The sequence below is a fragment of the Aspergillus japonicus genome (genome assembly GCF_003184785.1).
Source record: "Aspergillus japonicus CBS 114.51 unplaced genomic scaffold BO86scaffold_10, whole genome shotgun sequence".
Lineage (NCBI taxonomy): Eukaryota > Fungi > Ascomycota > Eurotiomycetes > Eurotiales > Aspergillaceae > Aspergillus > Aspergillus japonicus.
In genome coordinates, this window is record NW_020291647.1 from 550,693 (window position 1) to 570,541 (window position 19,849).

Below are 19,849 nucleotides of genomic sequence, written 5' to 3' on the forward strand. Positions count from 1 at the left end.
AGACCTGGACCGGGATGTCAACCCAGAAATGATGACGCTTTAGGTTGGATTCAGGGAAGTGTTAGTTTTAATGGATGGTTAGCAGTAGAGCAAAGTCAAGTCATGAGCAAGACGGGATCAATCAAGTGCTTGGTCCCGGTGATGGTGGTGGTGGTGGTGGTGGTGGTGGTAAAGTTGGTACCAACTCAAGGCGGCAAAGGGGACGAGCGGCTGCATGCTTGGTCGGGAGTCCCGACCATGAACCATGGCAGGGAAGGTCCTCCACGTAAGGGCATGGTCAGTGAACAGAAGCAAAGATCAGAAAGCACTCCTATGTGCTAGCCTGACAGTCAATGATGAAAAGGGCAGATAACCTTCCATCTATCGACAGGGCTGGGGTAGGTAGGTGTAGAGGTGTTAAAGTGAGTGAGTAGTGGTGATCGTAGTGGGAGTGGAAGAGGGCAGGAGTACTTGACAGCCTTGAAGAGCCAGGGTCCCCATCATATTTGAATGGGCGGAAAGTCCCAGCAGCAAGGCTGTGTGGTCAGTCATAGGACTCAGGGTGGCGGTTGCAAAAAGAAAAGGGGAAAAGGAAAAGGGAAGGGAAGTGCAATAATAAATGGAATGGTCTGTGAGCAGGGAAAATCGTAGGTGTGGAAAAAAATATCCTCTCATGACTGATAGATTACCCATACCCGGTGCGGTGGGTTGGTTTGCACCTGGCTTGGTATCAACCGTTACCAGCTAGCCAGGCAGACAAGCATTGCGAAGGCGAGTGCGAGAGGGAGTGTGTCGGAGAGATGAGGACTGCTTTATCAGCCCAATTAGATCTTATGTTCCCTCTTTAGCCTTCAAAAATTCGTGTTGAGACCTCTGCAGTAGAGGTGAAGCCACTTTATGATGGTTCGAGATAGCAGTCAAATTAGCAGACTCACAAGCAGACTGCAAAGAGGGAGGGGAGGAGGGACCTCATCACCTCAAGAATAATACAGTGGAGCAGAGCCAAATGACCTTAAAGTAAGCCCCGGAGAGCACTCAGCATCCTTAGCATCCCCGGTAAGAACAATTTCTAGCGTTGCAGTGACGGTGGTGACTGGAGCGGTGCAGTAGTGTTGACAATAATTTACCAACCGTAGCGGGTAAAATACATTACCTAGTAGGGGCTGACGGGTGAGCCTCCGCTGTCCAGCCCGCGCGTGGCGAAATCACCGCTCCCCCCAAGCTTACCTACCGGCTTCGTTGCCCCCCACCCTAGCAGCTACTGACTTCCCTCTAAAGATGGTGGTTTATCATCGGCATCTCTGGCTGTGTAAGAAAAACAGTGGATCAAGTTGAAAACCTCGATTCAAGAATACAAGTAATACACGACGTTAGGTAGGTATAGGTATATGACAAACCCGTTGCCCTTTTAAGAATACAAAATGAAATCATGAATCCCCATGCCACAAGCAGTAGAATAATGATAATACAAGGTACGAGGCGGAGCGCCAAGCTCACCACTGCAGTAACATCCTTCAATCATCTTCATCGATTCCCTCATGGCCCCATTGTAGATTCGGCCTCAGCGGGGTGAGGAGGAGAATCCTTTCTTGACCGTGCCATCTCCCACCACACACGCTGTCCAGATGATCGAGCAGAGCCGGCGCGGGCTTTGTTCTGCGCCTGCTCGTTGGGAATTGTGCGGAACGAGGTAAACCCCTGCGTCAAGGAAGTTCGGAATCGATGGCTCAAGTAGAGCATCCAGAAGATGGCAATGCTGGTATATACGGGGACTGCGTTGCGGATCTTCAGTCCAGACAGAGCAGGGGCTTCATCTGCGGGTGGTGAAGGGAAGGCCATGAGGAGGCTGTTGGCAATAGGTAGCACGGCGCAACCCACAACGGCCAGATACACCCCATAAGGTTGGATGCTGGACTGGTAAACCTGCAGAAAGCCTTCATCGGCTGTCTGTCGTCGGAATCGGATGTAGACGAGACAGGCACCGAGCCATGAGATGGAGCCCGACGTAGTGATGAAGTACAGCAATGAGTTGTGCACAGAGGAGCTGGACACCGACACCGACAGATACCCAAATACCGCGAATAAGGCAGAGGCAACAACAGCCACATACGGCACGCTCAGTCGATTGCGGGCCGTGAACAGTGTGGGGGCATGGCCAGTCTCAGCCAAGGCACAAAGTGTGCGAGATGAATGATGGAGAAACGAGCGTCCAGAAGCAACAGAAGAGATGCAGATCATCGCCCTAGCAAGTATAGATAGCGCGCGAATGCCAGCCCGATCGATACCAACGACGAAGGGTGAAGCTCCAGCCCCGAGGCCATCGTTCGTCAAGGAGGGCTCGTCGAAGGGACTCATGAAGGTCATCATGAAGGCACTGACAGTGTAGAGCGTGAAGAGTAGAAGGCTTGCAAGCCGTGTTGACCGCAGGATGCTTGAAGGGTTCTCCGCTTCACGACGCTCGACCTTTTGCACGATCAACTCCGGAACGAAGGAGAAGGCAATCACTGTGTAGAGAAGACACTGGAGGAAGCCCAAAGCGCGACCCCCGTTTCCGGAAACCAGGTATTCACTGAACGGGCCAGGTTCATGCCAATAATGAAACCCTCGGATTGATGTGCCAGGAATGCCCCGAATGGCCATGTAGATGGAGACAATCATGAACCCGACAGCGGTGAAGAGTTTCAAGCCGGTGAAGATGATTTCGCTTCGCATAAATTCCCGTTCCGGAAGCATGTTGAACAGAAAGATCGCAAGGGTGACTGCTGTGATCCGTATAGCAACGGAGGGCGCCGGATCCCACTGACCGAGACTGATCATCGCGGTGGTGACTTCGAACGGTACCATCATTGCCAGAGTGTACCATCGTAAGTAAGCAAGGGAGAATCCGAGATGACCTGAGCTGTACTGATACCCATGGGTAATCAGAGTACCGAAGGGACGAGGTTGATGGGCTGCCACTTCAGCCACGGCGGTCGTCAGGCAATACATCAGAATGGAAAAGAAGACATATGAGCCAACGAGTGCTGCTGGACCACCGACGGCCAAAGCCTGACCGGCACCGATGAAGAGGCCCGTTCCAAGAGTCGAGAGAATCATTGTGTGTGGTTGGATCAATAATGATAGTGAAAGGAGTGAGCTGATGATGTGGATGTACTGGTAAAGACTGGAAGGGAGGTATGTGTATGTATAGAAGAAGAATGCTGAAGAGGTGAAGAAGAGAAGGATTCGAAGAGACGGGGAGATGGTTTTGAGTCGAGAGAAGAAGGGCATTTGGCACCTTCCTCGTTCAGCGACGGCAACATACACCAACACGGAAAGACCGAGTCCGGAGATAGAAGGTAGGTACATGTACCTAGTAATGTAGGTGGACTACAGGTTGTACGTAAGTAGCTGTTACCTTTTGCGAACCTCGATCGGGAGATTGAAGGAAAGTGCGTGGGAGGTAATCGATGGCTCGGGTGCATCAGGGCAAGCAAGTATCAAGTATCAAGGAAGAGCGACCACCAAGAGCGATCACGGAAAGGGAATCACTAGCGGTGCATTGGTATCTTTTCTACTATTAGAAGATACCAGAAAAGCGAGATTAAGCAGATATTAAGCAATGATCTATGGCCCCTACCAAGGTGCGATCCATGCCAAACGCCTCTTGAGCATGAAAAGGAAATTTGATCAGGATAACAAAGACCTAATAACACATGGATGATAGAGAGTGCTGGAAACAAGATCATGTCCTCACGACGCGGATATGGGTATACTTAGCGCCTGCATCCTGATAAATCTAATCGACAAATTCCAACCAGGGAAGTAAATTACTGGGAAGCCATGTCAGTCTCGGCATATTCGAGCCATTGCCCTGACAGAGACTTCTTCCAGAAACGCACAGCACCATCATCACCCGAAGAGATGAGACAATCCCCTATTGGATGTGAGACTTCTAAACATAGTACCGTGAGGGAGGGATTGTATTACTTACCGGCGTAGGAAAAGCCCACTTGCCATACATCAAGGTGCTTGCTATCAATGCAGGCGACTTCCTTGTACGAATGTTTGAAATTGGAATCGTCTGTTGCCGCACGGTCGGATAGCGAGGCCGGGGCATGATTTGCCAGAGCTGATCCAATTCCAGACTGGGCTTGCGTGCGCACTGATAGCGACTGCGACGCAGATCGAGAGTGGCTGCCATTTTGTTTCTTGGTCTTGGTTTCGGACGGGGATGTGTAGACCTCAAATACACGAATAAATCCGTCTTTGCAACCGCTCGCAATCAGATCGTATCCGCGAACCGAGCCATTGGCCCAGGAAATGTCTCGGACCAGTCCACCATGGCCACTTAGCTCGATCGCATGGTAAAAGCGCCGATTGGCATCGGTGCGGTACACTTTGACACTGTCCATAGCTGCCACCACCAGAGAAAGGCTTTTCCTGTCCCAGGATGGCGAGACTGAATGGGTGATATCCGTAGGGTCGTGGTGAAACTGGACCTTGAAGCTCGTTTCCTCGCCTCTCTGAGGCGCACTACAGACACGGAATTGATCCAAGGGCTGCCAATCGGCAAGGGTGTCCGGGCTGACCGGCTCCATAACCATTAGATACCCGTCGCGCGTGATTACCGCGAGCCACGATTCGAGATCGATGTTGCGAAAGTCAATGGAGACAAATGGGTGGCGCTGCGGCGCTGTCATGCGAAAGATGGATCTAAAACGCCGGCCCGAGTTGAGAGGCTGCGTAACATCCTCTTGCCATATCTTGCATTTCATATCTTCCCCAACGCTGCCAATGTGCTGGCCAGTGAAAGGTCCATTCCAAGTCGCCTAAACAGTCTATCGTCAACACATAGCCAGTTTCTGCGGTCGGTGTTAAGACAGCTTACATCGCGGATTTCCGCGTCATGGGCGCGCCATGTATCTACTAATCGCCATTCTCCATCTTTCTGGTCCCAAACCTTCATGCGGTGGTCGGTCGAAGCCGTTAGGATGCGATTGCCATAAAAGTTGAACTTGGTCACTGACACCAGGTCACGATGACCGGCATCGAAATCCGCGAAACCGGACATGGATGTGGTATGCGAACCCGGGATTTCACCCCCAATTAGATGGGCGAAACAACCAGCCTCACAGCCACCGCCCTTGACACAGGATGAGACACGTCGACAATCAGCTGGGAGCTGGAGGGGTAGTGATTCAGGGTTGGGGGGTGTGATGCTGATGCTTTTGGCCTATCCATGCGTCTCCGATAGCTCCCCTTCTCCAATTGTATCAGATAACTAGCACATGCATGTGAAGCACTGGGGTCGTTGGGATTCCTGCTGGTTTGTCACGCAGTCATCCATTCATTGATTACCTAACACGTTTGTTATCTGATGCACATGGGACTGATCCGCTCAGACCGCCTTCTAAAAAGACACCAGGCGGTGGAGGTGCGTCGGCAAAACGAAATGCGTCGTACGCCTTTCTCCACCATTCCCTAATGCCACCTTGCCATTCTTCGTAGTCATTCTTAAACACATGCTGGAGACTTGTCCGTCTTAATTCTCGGGGGTGTAAAGCCGGTATGCTGATACTGTCTCGCCCGCGATGACTTCAGTCAATTCGAGCTCTCTCTCCCACCAGGAGGCCTGGCGCCTCTTCCTCTTGGTGGCAGTATGCGTCGGCATCTTGTCCAATACATTTCAAGGCGAAGGCGCACCCCTGATCGCGTCGATTGCCTTCAGTGGCATTGCGTTTGCTGTGGCATTCAGTATGATCCGTTGGCTCGGGCCTACTTTCCTCAAAGCAGGGCTGAAAGGGAAGGATATGGCCAAACCAAAAAGGCCCGAAATGTATGTGCTTCTATCTGTTCGCCGATCACCGTGCAATGGTCGCGAACGTGTTTTTGATCAGGATCATGGTGGTTAATGTGTCTACGGCTCAGACCAGAGACTATGGGAGCTGTTTGCTCCATCGTATATCTCCTTGCGCTCATCTTCTTCATCCCCTTCGCATTCTACAAAGATATCGTGGCAGCGACCTCGGGGGGAGGTAATCGCGATGTTGTTATTGAAACCCAACACGTTGAGCATGGTCGCATGCTACATCGGTTTCCTCATGGAAAGGTTTGCTATCCTCTACAGCAAATGACGCCTTCTGTATGCTAATAAGCAAGCCGATAGCTTGCCTCCTACCTCTCCGGGTTGCTCTCTCTTCAATGCATTGTTATTCTCGGGATCGGTGACGACTTGCTCGACATTCGATGGCGGCATAAAGTTCTCATCCCCGCCTTTGGTGCGATCCCGATGCTTATCGTCTACTTCGTGGATTTCGGGGTCACGCATGTGGTTGTGCCCGTTCCTCTGCAGCTCTATCTGGGACCGTTCATTGATCTCGGATGGCTGTATTACGCATACATGGCTGCTGTGGCCATCTTTTGTCCCAACTCAATCAACATGTTGGCGGGGGTCAATGGAGTGGAAGTTGCCCAGTCGCTCGTGATAGCAGTCTTGCTGATTGCGAATGACGCACTGTACCTTGCGCCGGTGACGCCCTACCCGCATCCTGCGACTGACTCGCATCTGTTCTCGTTGTACTTTCTCCTGCCATTTGTTGGAGTATCTTTGGCCCTTCTATGCCACAACTGGTACCCCTCCAAGGTCTTTGTCGGGGATACGTACTGCTACTTTGCAGGAATGGTCTTTGCTGTCGTCGGCATTCTCGGCCACTTCAGCAAAACACTGCTCCTTTTGTTCATCCCTCAGATCTTCAACTTCTTATACTCCACCCCTCAGCTGTTTCATCTGATCCCATGTCCACGCCATCGCCTACCCAAGTTCAATTCCGTGACCGGGTTGTTGGATGCATCCGTGACGGAATGGACGGTACCGCCTGCGCCACTGATTGCCGCCGCATTGGAACTCCTGCACAAGCTGCGCCTGGTGCGCGTCACCAGAAACGAGAAGGGTCAAATCGTGCAGTCCACGAATCTCACTATTCTCAACCTGTGGCTCGTTTGGATGGGACCGATGAGGGAAGATCGGCTCGCGTTGAGCATGGTTGGTCTGCAGACTGTGTGCGGGCTTTTAGGGCTTTTTGTGCGACACCGTTTAGCTCTGCTTGTTTTCCGCGAGGACAACCGGGCGTTCAATTATGTATAGATGCCGTTGAAACTCGGCCTGTATAGGTAGGTATCGGTTTAGAGCATAGACTTATCCATAACCCTTGTGTCCACTGTCCAAAGAAGCAAAGTCCCTATAGTCCTGGGCCCGGATGCCTGTAGTTTATGAGTGGTAATGAAATATACGCCAATGCACCAACTGACCGCCCGACCCACAGTGACGGCGCAAAAGAGCTCAGCTCCAAACTGGATCGGCCCAGAATTCCCAGCTGGCCGGACGCCCGACGGGATCTAACCAGACCACCCCAGCCTTTCCCTCTTTCGGTTGAGTAGCGCCGTTCATGGTGAAATGTCACCGGATATGATGACATTCGCAGGGAGTCGTCTCCATACTAGTGAGGTACAAACACCACACCAACTTTGCTGCATGTCGGGCTAGACGTTGTGCATAAGAGTCATTCCTACTTAGTAAAGGAAGGAGTCAGTCATTGCTAGGGAAATTTCGAATCAGACTCGGTCGGTTAGTCACACTACCGTCGCTAACCGCCCCCGCCCCCGACATCGGACCCCACTGCCCCCAGAAAATTCGGTGCCGTCCAATCGGCAGAGGGCCATTGGGTGCTGACCACCGAGACCGGCGTTGCCCCTCGACGGGCGGCGGTGCGACATCGCGGCGGGCGCTGCTGTTAAAACCATCTCTTGTCTCTTCTTGTCTCTTCTGCTCATCATTAAATCATCCTTCACCTTTGTCCCGCGTGCCTTGTGCAAGCTCTTCTCGACTCTCGCCCTCCTCATCCAGCTGCACAATCACCCCACATCCTTACAGACCTCCCTCCATCCTCGCCCCTCATGCCCGGCGTCGATAAAAAGCTCAAGACCTTGTATGACAAGGTCCTGGACCACCACATTGTCAACGAGCAGGAAGATGGCACTCTCCTGATCTACATCGACAGACACCTGGTTCACGAAGTGACGTCCCCACAGGCCTTCGAGGGTCTCGAGAACACCGGTCGTCAAGTCCGCCGGCCGGACTGCACTCTGGTGACCGTTGACCACGTACGTCACTCTTCTTTTCCTACAAGAGTCCCCGGACCCCCGGTGATGTATGGCCAAAACTGACTCGAAGGCTCCTTTTGCAGAACATCCCTACCTCCTCCCGAAAAAATTTCAAGAACGTCGAAGAGTTCATCCAAGAGAACGACTCCCGTCTACAGGTGACCACCCTCGAGGAAAATGTGAAGAAGTTCGGCCTCACCTACTTCGGCATGGGCGACAAGCGCCAAGGTATCGTGCACATCATTGGGCCCGAGCAGGGGTTCACTCTGCCCGGCACCACCGTCGTCTGCGGTGACAGTCACACCTCCACGCACGGCGCCTTCGGCTCGCTGGCCTTCGGTATCGGCACCAGCGAGGTCGAGCACGTCCTCGCCACACAGACCCTCATCACCCGCCGGAGCAAGAACATGCGCATCCAGGTCGACGGCGAGCTCCCTGCGGGCGTCACCAGCAAGGACGTCGTCCTCCACATCATCGGCATCATCGGTACGGCCGGCGGTACTGGTGCGGTCATCGAGTTCTGCGGGTCCGTGATCCGCGGCCTGAGCATGGAGGCGCGGATGTCCATGTGCAACATGTCCATTGAGGGCGGTGCTCGTGCTGGCATGATCGCCCCCGACGAGGTCACCTTTGAGTACCTCAAGGGCCGTCCCTTGGCGCCCAAGTACGACAGCGCCGAGTGGAAGAAGGCCGTCAGCTTCTGGAAGAGCCTGGCCTCCGACGAGGGCGCCCACTACGACAAGACCATCGTCATCGACGGCAAGGACATCATCCCCACTATCTCGTGGGGTACCTCCCCGCAGGACGTGATCCCCATCACCGGCGTGGTGCCCAGCCCCGACGACTTCCAGGACGATGCCCGCAAGCTGGCCTGCAAGCGCGCCCTCGAGTACATGGGTCTGACCTCGGGCACCCCCATGAAGGACATCGACGTCGACAAGGTCTTCATCGGATCCTGCACCAACGCCCGCATCGAGGATCTCCGCGCCGCCGCCAAGGTCGTCCGCGGCAAGAAGATCGCCGCCAACATCAAGCGCGCCATGGTCGTCCCCGGCTCCGGTCTGGTCAAGCAGCAGGCCGAGTCCGAGGGGCTGGACAAGATCTTCGTGGACGCGGGATTCGAGTGGCGTGAGGCCGGCTGCTCCATGTGCCTGGGCATGAACCCGGACATTCTCTCCCCGCAGGAGCGCTGCGCCAGTACCTCCAACCGCAATTTCGAGGGCCGCCAGGGCGCCGGCGGCCGCACCCACCTGATGTCGCCCGCCATGGCCGCGGCCGCCGCCATCGTGGGCAAGCTGGCGGACGTGCGCGAGCACCTGGTGTCCAGCCCCGTGCTGAGCAAGGCCCACACGGCCGTCGACGTCGAGGAGCCCGCGCACCACGAGGACCCCAGCAGCGAGAGCGAAGCGGAACGCATCAACGACCAGCCCGGCGACAATGAGCCCCACACCAACACTATCGCCGGCAGCGGCGCCTCAGGCAGCAGCGCTGGCCTCCCCAAGTTCACGACGCTCAAGGGCATCGCGGCGCCGATGGACCGCTCCAACGTCGACACGGACGCGATCATCCCCAAGCAGTTCCTCAAGACGATCAAGCGCACGGGGCTGGGCAGCGCGCTCTTCTACGAGCTCCGCTACAAGGACGGGGCCGAGATCCCCTCGTTCGTGCTCAACCAGGAGCCCTACCGCGGCGCCAAGATCCTGGTGGTCACCGGGCCCAACTTCGGCTGCGGCAGCTCCCGCGAGCACGCCCCCTGGGCGCTGCTGGACTTCGGCATCAAGTGCGTCATCGCCCCGTCCTTCGCCGACATCTTCTTCAACAACACCTTCAAGAACGGCATGCTCCCCGTCGTCATCTCCGATGAGGCCGCCCTGGCCAGGATCGCCGCCGAGGCCACCGCCGGCCGCGAGGTCGAGGTCGACCTCGTCAACCAGCAGGTCAAGGACGCCCAGGGCGCCGTCCTGGCCGCCTTCGACGTCGACGCCTTCCGCCGCCACTGCCTGATCAACGGCCTCGACGACATCGGCCTCACCCTGCAGATGGAGGACAAGATCCAGGCCTTCGAGGCCCACCGCTCCCGGGAGACCCCTTGGCTCGACGGCAGCGGCTACCTCAAGCGTGGCAAGCGCGCCGGTGGTGGTGGCGGCGGCGCCACCATGATCCAGGCTGCCCCCGTCCCCAAGACGAATCGGGGAGACGTCAAGGGTGAGCCTTTGGAGTGGTAGGACCCTATCTTGGGAGGCGGCCTTCTCTTCTCTTTTCTTTCGAACTTTCGGATACACGTTCTTGTCACGACAATACCATAATGCAGCTTTTTCTCTTTTTCCCTTTTCACTCTCCTTCCTTTCGGGTCTTCTTTTCTGTTGTTGCCTCGCAAATCCAAAAACAGCTATATATCACTTGGTGCTTCTCGGGCTTATGTTGTTGAATGCCCCCGGTCTGGGACTAAAAAGGACACTGGGATGGAAAGGAAATAGACAGGAAATAATTAATTCTCAAATCTCCAAACGAGACGATTCCAATTTCTCTTCATTTCTTCACTTGCGTAAAGCGTAACGTGTAGGTTTCACCAAGGACGCCGTCCTTAACGTCCGTCCGCGCTTCCCCACTAGGTAAGCTCCTTACATCGGCGTGCAGGATGAGCATCTACCTACCGGCCGACTGCGGGCAATGAGAGAACGCACAACTAAGAAGCAAAGCGACGTAACCACTCAGAAATCGTTCATTTGTGTATATCCAGTTCAAACTGATCCCAGTTGACAAAATCCATCCAACCAGGCTACTCTCTTGAAGTAGTTCGTAATCCAAGCCATATCCTCCAGCCCCAGAATTAACTTATAGCCCGGCAACCATTTACATAAAAAAAACCTAAAACAAACCAAAAGCCCAACATATCCCAGATTAAGCATATTAGATTTAAAATATTCGAAAAAAAGCAACCCAACAGGAAAACATCCTTTCAAATTTGCAAGTGAACCAATAAGAAAAGCAAAGAGCTCGGCCAACTTGCCGAACAGATTATTGAATCGACTGGAGGCTCTCTCCAGGTTTTAGCAGAAAACAAAGACATCGGGAAGAGTACCATGCAAAAACATTCAAGCAAAACAAAAACAGAATCTCCAAAAGATGCATACTTCATGTTCATGGCTAATAAATCAATGAGCGTAGCGACATTCGAAGCGGAGCGGTCATAACCATAATAAACATCTGCATCAAGGACAAGCATTGACATCGTAAAAAGAATGTGGGGAATCACGTATGTGGGATATATATACGTCGACTGGGTAGTGAGGAATAGGATGTGAGGTGGCTCGACTCGACACCAGTCAACCATCGAAGGAATGTTCAAACGTGTCAAGTCGAAGGGAGCTGTGGAGGGAGAAGGAGAAACAATAATGTACAAGGCGAAGAGGGTGCGGGAGGGGTCAGGGTAAGCGTGGAGGTAGATGTGCGGGTCTAGGGATTTCTCTATGCGTTTTCTTTCTTGTTTGTCGCTCATGTCCTTGCTTTGGTCGAGGGATAGTCACTGGACCTTGATGGCCCCAGTAGATCACCACCAGAGCTTAGGGCTTCGTGAGCTGTTCTTTACGGAAGAACATGAGGTACCCAGCACTGACATTCTGTTAGCCGTGCTTCTTATCACTCCGTCAGAGACAAATAGACGTACCAAATGAGAAGTTGGAAGAAAAGCGCAATCCAGAACCAGGCATTAGCAATTGAGCTAACCCCGGCTGTGATATCCGGCGATATTGGGCCCGGGCCGATCTTATTTGGCCCAAATGCTCTTGCGCAGATTGTGGCGATAGATCCCAACACTTGAGACGCAAGAAGCGTGAAGCAGATGTGCATCCTGGTCATGGTTTGCAACAATATCATACCAAAACCTAACCCTTGTATGGAATCCAACACTCCGAGCCACAGCCATACAGCCCGCGACACGAGAGCACCGCTTGTGTAGCTACCGGCCCACGGAAGGAATAAACCAATACCGGAGACACCCCACCATATCTGTGCCCAGCGCGGTGCACCTAGACCGCATGCAAAGACTGGAAGGATCCAGCTATGCGTTTTCGAGAGATAGCCGAACAGGAAGAGCCAGGCGGCCCAAATGAATCCGAAGAAGACCACGCAGAGCACTCCTACCTCCCAGGGCTTGGCGTGGGCAGAACTCCAGAGGACTGCAGAAGAATTTAGCGTCTGTACAACTGTTCCATCCAAGTCTACTTACAGCTCCAATTGCGTCCATACGGTGCACTGAGGAAGAAGTTCGAGACGATGACGACCACGAAATTCCAGAGAATAATCTTGCGCCGGAATACAGACTGGTAGAACGAGGGCACTTTACCCGGGGTCTGGTGGTAGTAGCTCGGAAGGCCGAAGAATAGCAGCAGACCAATGGCCCAAAGGAAGGCAGCGATTGGAAGACAGATAGCCCTGATAGTCTGTCAGTAATTGACTTCGAAGTGCGCACTGAGGAAACATACGTCATCTTCCAGGTGTTCGTGATATCACCCTGGACATTTGTAGCACCACTCTCAACGGCCTGAGAAATGGCTGTACCCCAATACCACAGACCAATGATATAGGCCTGTTGGCATCCTTGAATTATACATGCCCGGAACACCCATTCCTTGACCGGTGCACCGTTCTCATCGCCAAAATTCAGCGCAAAGAACAGCGAGCCGCTGGCCGAGGCCGCAGCGTAAACGCCTGCGCCAACATTCTGAATCCAACCGCGAGCAAATGTATCCGTCTCAAAATGTGCCACACCGATGATGACGAAAGAGAGACCGTACAAGAGCCAAGGAAGCGACAGAACAAAGACCGACTTGAATGATCGGAAGAAGAACCACCAGACAATGGAAGCCACAAGGTAAACCGTCGCGATACCATAGAGTTTTTCTGCTGTTTCTCCTACCTCCCCTGTGAGTAGTGTGATTTGATAAGAGTTGGCAGCGATAATCTGGCCGAGACCAAGGAAGAAGGAATATAGAGGCCAGTCACCAATCCGGATTTGCATCCATTTGCGGAGACCAGACGGAGGAACATAATCATTCCCTAGGAGGAACTCATCCTTCTCCCTGCGCTCAGGGCTTCTGCTTTCTTGCGAGCCCATCTCATCGGCCCTGACTGAACTCATAGGTGAATTGTTGTCCATCTTGGCATTGAAGACAGAAGAGGCGGGCGATTGATTGCGGCCAAGTCTGGCATCCCTGAACCTATCAAACCACTTCTTCTCACTCTTCATGAGGTACTCCTCAATGCAGAGCTGAGATTCAGAGTTTGAACCGTTCAGCTTCTCCAGCCTCTTCTCAAACGCCTTGTAGTACTCGCCAGTGCTGTCAGTGAAAAATGGATCGACCTTCTGCAACTTGTAGTCTTTCTTCTCTCCAATGATGGTATCAACGGAAAGAACAGAGGCACTGCTGAGTCTGTTACCAGGCTCGTTGGCATACTGTCTCACGGGGGACACCAGAGCTTCTTCAGGCTCTGGACTTCCGGGGCTGGTTGTGGTTCGTATGGGCCTGGGTGGAAGCGAGCTTTGACTGGACTGTCTGCGGCTGAAGAAATCTCTAGGCGGCGTTTGTCGGGGCATGTCCAATTGAGGAATTGCATCGTTTCTGCGTCCTTCCTCTGCTTGCTCAGGCGTGAGTGTGTACTCCTCCTCGCCATAGTAGCTAGGGATGAAGTCGTCGTCACTACTCTCCTCGGTGTTTGAATTGTTGGCAGGATCTTCGTGGCCCATGCTTCTCCTCAAACGACGGCGACCACGACGAACGAGATGACCGGGTCCGGACCTTACACCAAGCGACAGCGTTCTGCTCAATCCTGATTTGGGTTTCTCGTTGGCGCCTGGGCTCGGGTCACGACTATACACAATTGTGTTTCGCTGCTGTGGTCCGTACGCGCTCAAACGGTTGATATTGGAATAACTTCCCTCGCGCGAGTGGGTAAGAGGGGGTGTTTGTACTCCACTGGGAGTAATAGCTCCGGAAGAGGCAATGGTAGGCGTCATAAGACCACTCGGCGTGTTGTATCCAGAAGGCGTCAGTGGCTGGCTGTTTGACTTGTTCAGGCCCTTGCTATGAATGCGCATGGCAGTCGACTGGAGAATTTCCAAATCCTCCACCCACTGTGCGACAGGGAACCGTTGCTTCGCAGACCGCGCGCGCATCTTAGCCCGAACTTGGGGTTTCGAGTTCAATGCACTTGCGATTGCAAGCTTGAATTGGTGCAGCAGGTGAGATGTTGTTGTCGATTCAATATTATACCACCAACCAGGCATCTGGCCGAGACCTCCCACACGAGCCCCAATACCAAGGGCTCCTTTGCGGCCGAATTCCACCGCAACAAGTCCAAAAGGTTCATCACGAGACGGAATCAACGCGAACTCAGCTCCAGAGAAGATATATGGTGGGAGTGCTGTAAACTCAGGCTTAGAGAATACTCGCCCAGGGTATACCTTCATCATCTGATCAAGCTTCAACGCAGCGAATTTACCATAGAGATCAATAACCGGCCCAACACAGATCAGTTGAACATTCGGGCGTGCTTCCAAGACCGCAGGCATCACATCAGCGATGAGATCCACTCCTTTTTGCATAGACCACCGCCCCACGAAGACCAAAAGATCTGCGTTGGGATTCTGCTCCAGACCTGCCCATTCTTGGGCCTGCCGTTTCAATTCGCCTCTGCTTGCCTCGTAGAGAGGATCAACTTCGATTTCACTGTCCTTGGGAAGTTCCTTGTTCCATTCGCCCGTGTCAGAAGGATCGGGATTTGGCAGATTTCCCACCTTCTTCAAACCCCAGAAGATCGGATAGCGAGCATATGACCGCTTGCCGTACTTACGAGAAACACCAACAGCACCAAAGCCCTGCTGGTGAACACGAAGATAGCTTGCGCCCGCGTGAAGCATATTGAAAACCTCGCCGAATTGGACGTAGCGGCGTGCTGTATTGATATCGAGATTGAAGACTGAGCAGACTTCGTCTCTCTCTTTCTGAGTACGCATGGGCCAAAGTCCCTGGAACTCGGCGTTATGAAGCGAAAGGCAGACTGGGACGGTTTGTGGAAGCAGGTAGAGCGGAGCAATTGAGCCGTGATAGTCATTGATGTGGTATAGATCAATCCGGAAACGTTTAATGGCTTCAGCAATGCACTGATTCCAAGCAGAGTAGTAAATTGCGCTGTCCAGGTCGTCCATACGAGCAGGGTATGGTTCCGCCTTTGATTGTTGGCGGAACACCGGTGCATCAAGAAGAACGTATGTAATGTTCTTGATCACATGGTATTGAACCTTGACTTCGTACGAATTACCAAGCACCGTCACGAACATCGGATCTGCTGGCTGGTCAATCGGGTATTCGACACCACCAACACATGGCACGACCCAGATCAAGTTTTGCTGCCCAAGATGCTTTCCCATTAGCTGGGCCATAACACCAAGGCCGCCAATCTTGATCTTGATGCCCCAGTCCTCGATATCATACTCCATGGTCGCAATCAGCGTAGTTCGTGTACGCGAGGCGGCGGCACCGAATGCAGAGGTACTTTGTAGAAATCCAGACTTGTTCGCAAAGCGAATCAGAGGATTCGATGATTGGCCATCTCGGGAGCCCTTATTGCCGAGGATCATGCCCAGGAATGACTTCTTCTCCATCACTCCGACCTGATTGAACTTGACTTGGTAGAAGGATTTCATGAAGGCATAAACCACAGCAATCGCGGTCAAGATCGGGACTACCCACAAAATGATGTAGATGATCATCTGAGCGATTCTTGATCCGGTTGGCACCAGATTGATCTTCATAGTGCCATCATCGACTTTGACATTCCAAACCAAGTAAGGCGACGGAGGAATATCTGTGATGTTGACAGACAATTTGCTGAGGGAGGACGGAGGCATGCGATCCAAGACTCCATCGCCATCAACGTCACCGAACACGAAACTTTCGTCGGGTTTTCCATCCGGATTCATGCCCCAGACGTTGAATTGGCCCTGTGCCGGATATTCGGCGATGACTCGGAAGTTCCAGAAACCATCACTGTCCTGCTTGGCGACGTTGTTCAGTCCCGCGTCGTAACCGTACTGATTGTAGGGTCCGTTGAAGAAAAGGTGCGGAAAGCGTCGGGCAGGACCATTCCAGTCATAGTCACCCTCTTGGACGTAGTCGCTGCTGCCAGTCAACTGACTCCAGTACTCGACTCGCACATGCTTTCCTTGCCACTTCTGCTTGTCCGTTCCGGACCAAGGCAATTCGTCGATGGTAGTGTTGCCTCCAGTGTAGTTCATCCAAGCGGAGAAAGAACTACCCCAATTCGTTGAATAACGCCATTTGTTAGCACCCGCCGCCCTGTGTTGGACATAGAGGGTTCCGTTCTCATGTCCGTGCATAAGATCCGTTGTGTAGTTGGCAGAGGTGAAAACAATCGGATTGTTACTTTGACCAACACGGAAAAGAAAGTGATCTGTAGATTGGGTGGATTTGCTACCAGACCCGGTAGCATTCTTCACAGTCAAACGATGAACACCGTTATAAACACCAGTCAGCTTCGCTGACCAAGACCAAGCGCTTGGCAGCTGAGCAACATATTGGGTGTCGTTTGTGGTCATGGTCTGGCAATCGACGCTTCCTTTGTCGATGGATGGCGTTTTGCCAGACTCAGTCTGCGAGGTGAATGAAATAGCCTTCGTTACAGCGTCACAGTCCATTGCTGTAGAGAACTCGATGCTCACATTGATATCCTCGGATTCACCGGCGGCTACCGTGGAAAGCAAGGGAGCATCATGCCCGGGGCTGAACTTGGTAATCATGGGGCGGGGATCGACAAACTGTGCCTTGGGAACATAAGCCCTGAATTCGAATGGTTTCAAGGTGATGCTATCCAGACATCCATTAAGCTCTTTCGAGCCGTTGAGGTGAAGTGCTTTAGGACCAGACTTCAAAGTGTGTTCGTCGAATGGGTAGAAGAGGTTCTTGACGGTGGTCTTCGTTGTAAATGGCGAAATTAGGGCGCTGGCGTTGCTTCCGCAATCAAACTTGTACTCCACAGTCTTGTTGTCATTTTGGTAGACAAGCCAAACCGGCATGTTACCACCCTCATCGCCTAGATTCTGCAGACTGGATACTCTGTCTCTCAGAATCGACCACATTCCCGTCTCCGTAGCCGTGCCATTCGATCCTGGGTAAACGATATCGCGTGTCTGCTTTGAGAGGGTCTGCAGGGAGTAACCGTCGTTGAGGATAGGGAATTCTTGTCGTAGTTGATACATATGCTTGATGATGTTGTGAACGGGGTGGGAAGGATCACGGTGATCATACGCCACCTTTGGGTCGTGACAGCCCTGTCGGCCCTGTTCAATAGGCCAGTCATAATACTGGGTCGCATCAAGAGCCCAACAGCCGTGAGTTCTCCAGGCTGTGGCAGGTGACATGGCTTGCCGTCCATAAACATAGTTATCTGCCGTAGCATCCAAGATGTAGAAGGCTTGCTCTTCTCCCCAAAGCAGCAGCGGGATTCCTGGCATTTGCAGAGTCGTGATGAACAGACCCAAAAGGTTCCGCTCTACACCGTACTGAATAGCCGGCCAACGAAACACATCTTGGTTTGTAGTGCCGTACATGTGTCTCGGGTCGAACTTGCCGGTTTCAGCATTGATTAAATCGTTGCTCTGCACCATGATGTTCCATGAGTCGACCCAGTCAAGAGGAGTATCATAACCGGCCGCGAGATTACCGCTCATACCCAGGAAGCGTGTGAGTGTGCGATAAACCGAATAATGGAAAGCGGCACCGTCAAGAGCCTGAAGGTCATTCTCACGCAGGAAATACTGCTGGCTGGACTTGTTCGTCATGGCCATCGCATCCATAGCAGATTTTGGATACTGGTTCGGTTGTCTCCCTCGCCCCAGGTAGATTGAGCCGAAATTGTTACCACCAGTGATCTCACCAGGTAGGAAGAAATTGTTCTTTCCGACACTGCGAGCACACTCTCGGTAGTGGCTTGATATATCTCCGAGAGCATCCACAGTAGACTGGGTCGCCTTGTCGTAACGGAAGCCGTCAATATCAAGAGCCTTGATAATGTTGCAGGAGTGAACTTTGATCCGCTCTCTAACGTCGGGATGCCATTCACGAAGACGGTCTTGAACGGACGCGAACTTCGCCAGCTCACGCTGCCAATCAGGGTAGACACCGAACGCCTCCCTGTCACCGTATTGATCGAAATCACTGTTATAACATCCAACGAGCTCATCACGAACGCTTTGATCCACGGGATAACCGGTTTCGTTCCAGAAGCGAGGGTAGTCGCAAGTATCGTTGTAGTTATTTCCGGGGCGGAAGTCCACATACTGGCGTTCGGATTTCCAGACAGTCTTGTGTTCCTTAACTGAGAATGGCGTCGTCACGTTTAAGTAATTCTCAAAACCGATCAAATCACCCAAGCTAGAGTTCCGTCAGTCCGTTCATGCTTGATGAGACTGTCCGAGCAAGTCCTCTCACTTACGTTGCGATAGTGTTGTCGAAGAGGACATACATGCCCCGCTTGTGGATTTCATCGATGGCGTTTCTCCAGGTTTGAATGGTACCATAATGTTGATCGAGAAGCGTGGTATCGAGAGCAGAGTAGCCGTCCGATCCCCAGGGCTGATTCATCAATATAGTACCCGCGAGATAGATACCCTGTATTGCAACGTCAGTTCTTCTTGTGCCTCGAAGCAGAAAATACAGATTGTCAGTCGGTAGAAGAAGGCATCGAACCTTGATTCCCAAGCCTTGTAGGTAGTCCAACGTGTCTACCAGCCCAACCGCGTCACCACCATGGCGCATTTGAGTCGAGTCCAGGTCATGTTCGAAGAGGGTGCCGTTGATATTATCGTTCGTGGGGTCACCATTGATCCACCGGTCAATGAAGAGTGTGTAGAAAGGGAACCGCCAGTTCTTCGGAGAAGGTGTATACTTGTGGCCCGGCCATGACGGGGCTGTATACTCGGCCGGATTGGTCGTGTCGTTGTTCACGTTCAAGTTGTAGTCAACCAAGGATTCTTCATAGGGCCAGCCTGAGACTGTGGCTGCGAGCAGTGCTGCCACACAGCCGGAAAACCCCCACTTCATCGTCGACGGTTAATCGAATAAACCGTTTCCTTTTCCCGTTTGTTCTATATACTCGACATATGTCCGGAGCAATGAACAAGCCTGGTAAGAAGGAGAATATCAAGACAACTGCTCGGGTCGAGGGGTCTCGTGGCAGGGGGGGAGAGTCTGCTCAAAAGTATCGTAGCTTGTCTTCGTCCCTCTTTATGTTATTGGAAATCTATCCAAGAGTGATGATAGCGAATGAGAATTGAGAGATAAACAGGGAGGAGTGGCAGAGAAACCCACACTAGGTGCAGCTGCTGTGGCGGCAACGCAAGAATAGAATAAACATTTATGTGGAATTGAAAAAAAAAAGAAAAGGAAGAAAATGGCGAAGAGAGCAATATGCCCGAGTATATGTCCGATTTCTTGCAGGAAGAATAGATGTCCCAAGTGGATCTGTGAGAGGAAGCATGATTAACCATGATATACAGCCAGAGAGCGAGGAACCAATATCCAATATCGTCTGATCGAGGAAAAAGAAAGGAAGATCTTTACCCAGCAGACTCAAGCATCTGGCTGCTGCGGCTGCTTCCAAGCAAGCAAGCAAGCAAGCAAGCAATCAGCCAGCCAGATCGGCGGACATC

At 52.6% G+C, this 19,849-nt stretch overlaps 5 protein-coding genes across 5 annotated transcripts; 2 read left to right on the top strand and 3 right to left on the bottom strand.

The window, feature by feature from the left end:
• Positions 1-1,515: 1,515 nt before the first annotated feature.
• BO86DRAFT_307416 (putative proline permease) lies at positions 1,516-3,075 on the bottom strand (the record flags this gene model as incomplete). Its single annotated transcript, XM_025667735.1, has 1 exon — positions 1,516-3,075. The coding sequence occupies one exon, from the start codon at positions 3,073-3,075 to the stop codon at positions 1,516-1,518; it is 1,560 nt and encodes a 519-aa protein (XP_025530073.1).
• Positions 3,076-3,507: 432 nt separating this feature from the next.
• Positions 3,508-5,277, bottom strand: BO86DRAFT_334066 (putative nuclear pore protein (SEH1)). The gene is made up of 3 exons (XM_025668842.1): positions 4,850-5,277; positions 3,953-4,790; positions 3,508-3,895 (listed from the first exon to the last, which is right to left on the bottom strand). The coding sequence occupies exons 1-3, from the start codon at positions 5,030-5,032 to the stop codon at positions 3,789-3,791; spliced, it is 1,128 nt and encodes a 375-aa protein (XP_025530074.1). The 5' UTR covers positions 5,033-5,277; the 3' UTR covers positions 3,508-3,788.
• A 171-nt stretch (positions 5,278-5,448) lies between these two features.
• On the top strand, positions 5,449-7,174 carry BO86DRAFT_357500 (UDP-N-acetylglucosamine--dolichyl-phosphate N-acetylglucosaminephosphotransferase). The gene is made up of 3 exons (XM_025669705.1): positions 5,449-5,797; positions 5,890-6,070; positions 6,128-7,174. The coding sequence occupies exons 1-3, from the start codon at positions 5,553-5,555 to the stop codon at positions 7,103-7,105; spliced, it is 1,404 nt and encodes a 467-aa protein (XP_025530075.1). The 5' UTR covers positions 5,449-5,552; the 3' UTR covers positions 7,106-7,174.
• A 619-nt stretch (positions 7,175-7,793) lies between these two features.
• On the top strand, positions 7,794-10,630 carry luA (3-isopropylmalate dehydratase LEU1). Its single transcript, XM_025668843.1, has 2 exons — positions 7,794-8,121; positions 8,205-10,630. The coding sequence occupies exons 1-2, from the start codon at positions 7,915-7,917 to the stop codon at positions 10,344-10,346; spliced, it is 2,349 nt and encodes a 782-aa protein (XP_025530076.1). The 5' UTR covers positions 7,794-7,914; the 3' UTR covers positions 10,347-10,630.
• A 562-nt stretch (positions 10,631-11,192) lies between these two features.
• Positions 11,193-19,241, bottom strand: ags2 (alpha-1,3-glucan synthase Ags2; the record flags this gene model as incomplete). The annotated part of the gene is made up of 6 exons (XM_025675460.1): positions 11,193-11,733; positions 11,789-12,299; positions 12,350-12,555; positions 12,606-18,572; positions 18,634-18,809; positions 18,888-19,241. The coding sequence occupies 6 exons, from the start codon at positions 19,239-19,241 to the stop codon at positions 11,685-11,687; spliced, it is 7,263 nt and encodes a 2,420-aa protein (XP_025530077.1). The 3' UTR covers positions 11,193-11,684.
• Positions 19,242-19,849: the final 608 nt, after the last annotated feature.

Excerpts from the sequence above, each read along its gene's own strand:
- BO86DRAFT_357500 (XM_025669705.1), top strand. The coding sequence starts at position 5,553 with ATGACTTCAGTCAATTCGAGCTCTCTCTCCCACCAGGAGGCCTGGCGC. Across the intron at positions 5,798-5,889 it reads AAACCAAAAAGGCCCGAAAT|ACCAGAGACTATGGGAGCTG; the intron begins GTATGTGCTTCT and ends TCTACGGCTCAG. Across the intron at positions 6,071-6,127 it reads ATCGGTTTCCTCATGGAAAG|CTTGCCTCCTACCTCTCCGG; the intron begins GTTTGCTATCCT and ends GCAAGCCGATAG.
- luA (XM_025668843.1), top strand. The coding sequence starts at position 7,915 with ATGCCCGGCGTCGATAAAAAGCTCAAGACCTTGTATGACAAGGTCCTG. Across the intron at positions 8,122-8,204 it reads CTCTGGTGACCGTTGACCAC|AACATCCCTACCTCCTCCCG; the intron begins GTACGTCACTCT and ends CTCCTTTTGCAG.
- BO86DRAFT_334066 (XM_025668842.1), bottom strand. The coding sequence starts at position 5,032 with ATGTCCGGTTTCGCGGATTTCGATGCCGGTCATCGTGACCTGGTGTCA. Across the intron at positions 4,791-4,849 it reads ATGACGCGGAAATCCGCGAT|GCGACTTGGAATGGACCTTT; the intron begins GTAAGCTGTCTT and ends TAGACTGTTTAG. Across the intron at positions 3,896-3,952 it reads AGTGGGCTTTTCCTACGCCG|GGGATTGTCTCATCTCTTCG; the intron begins GTAAGTAATACA and ends CACATCCAATAG.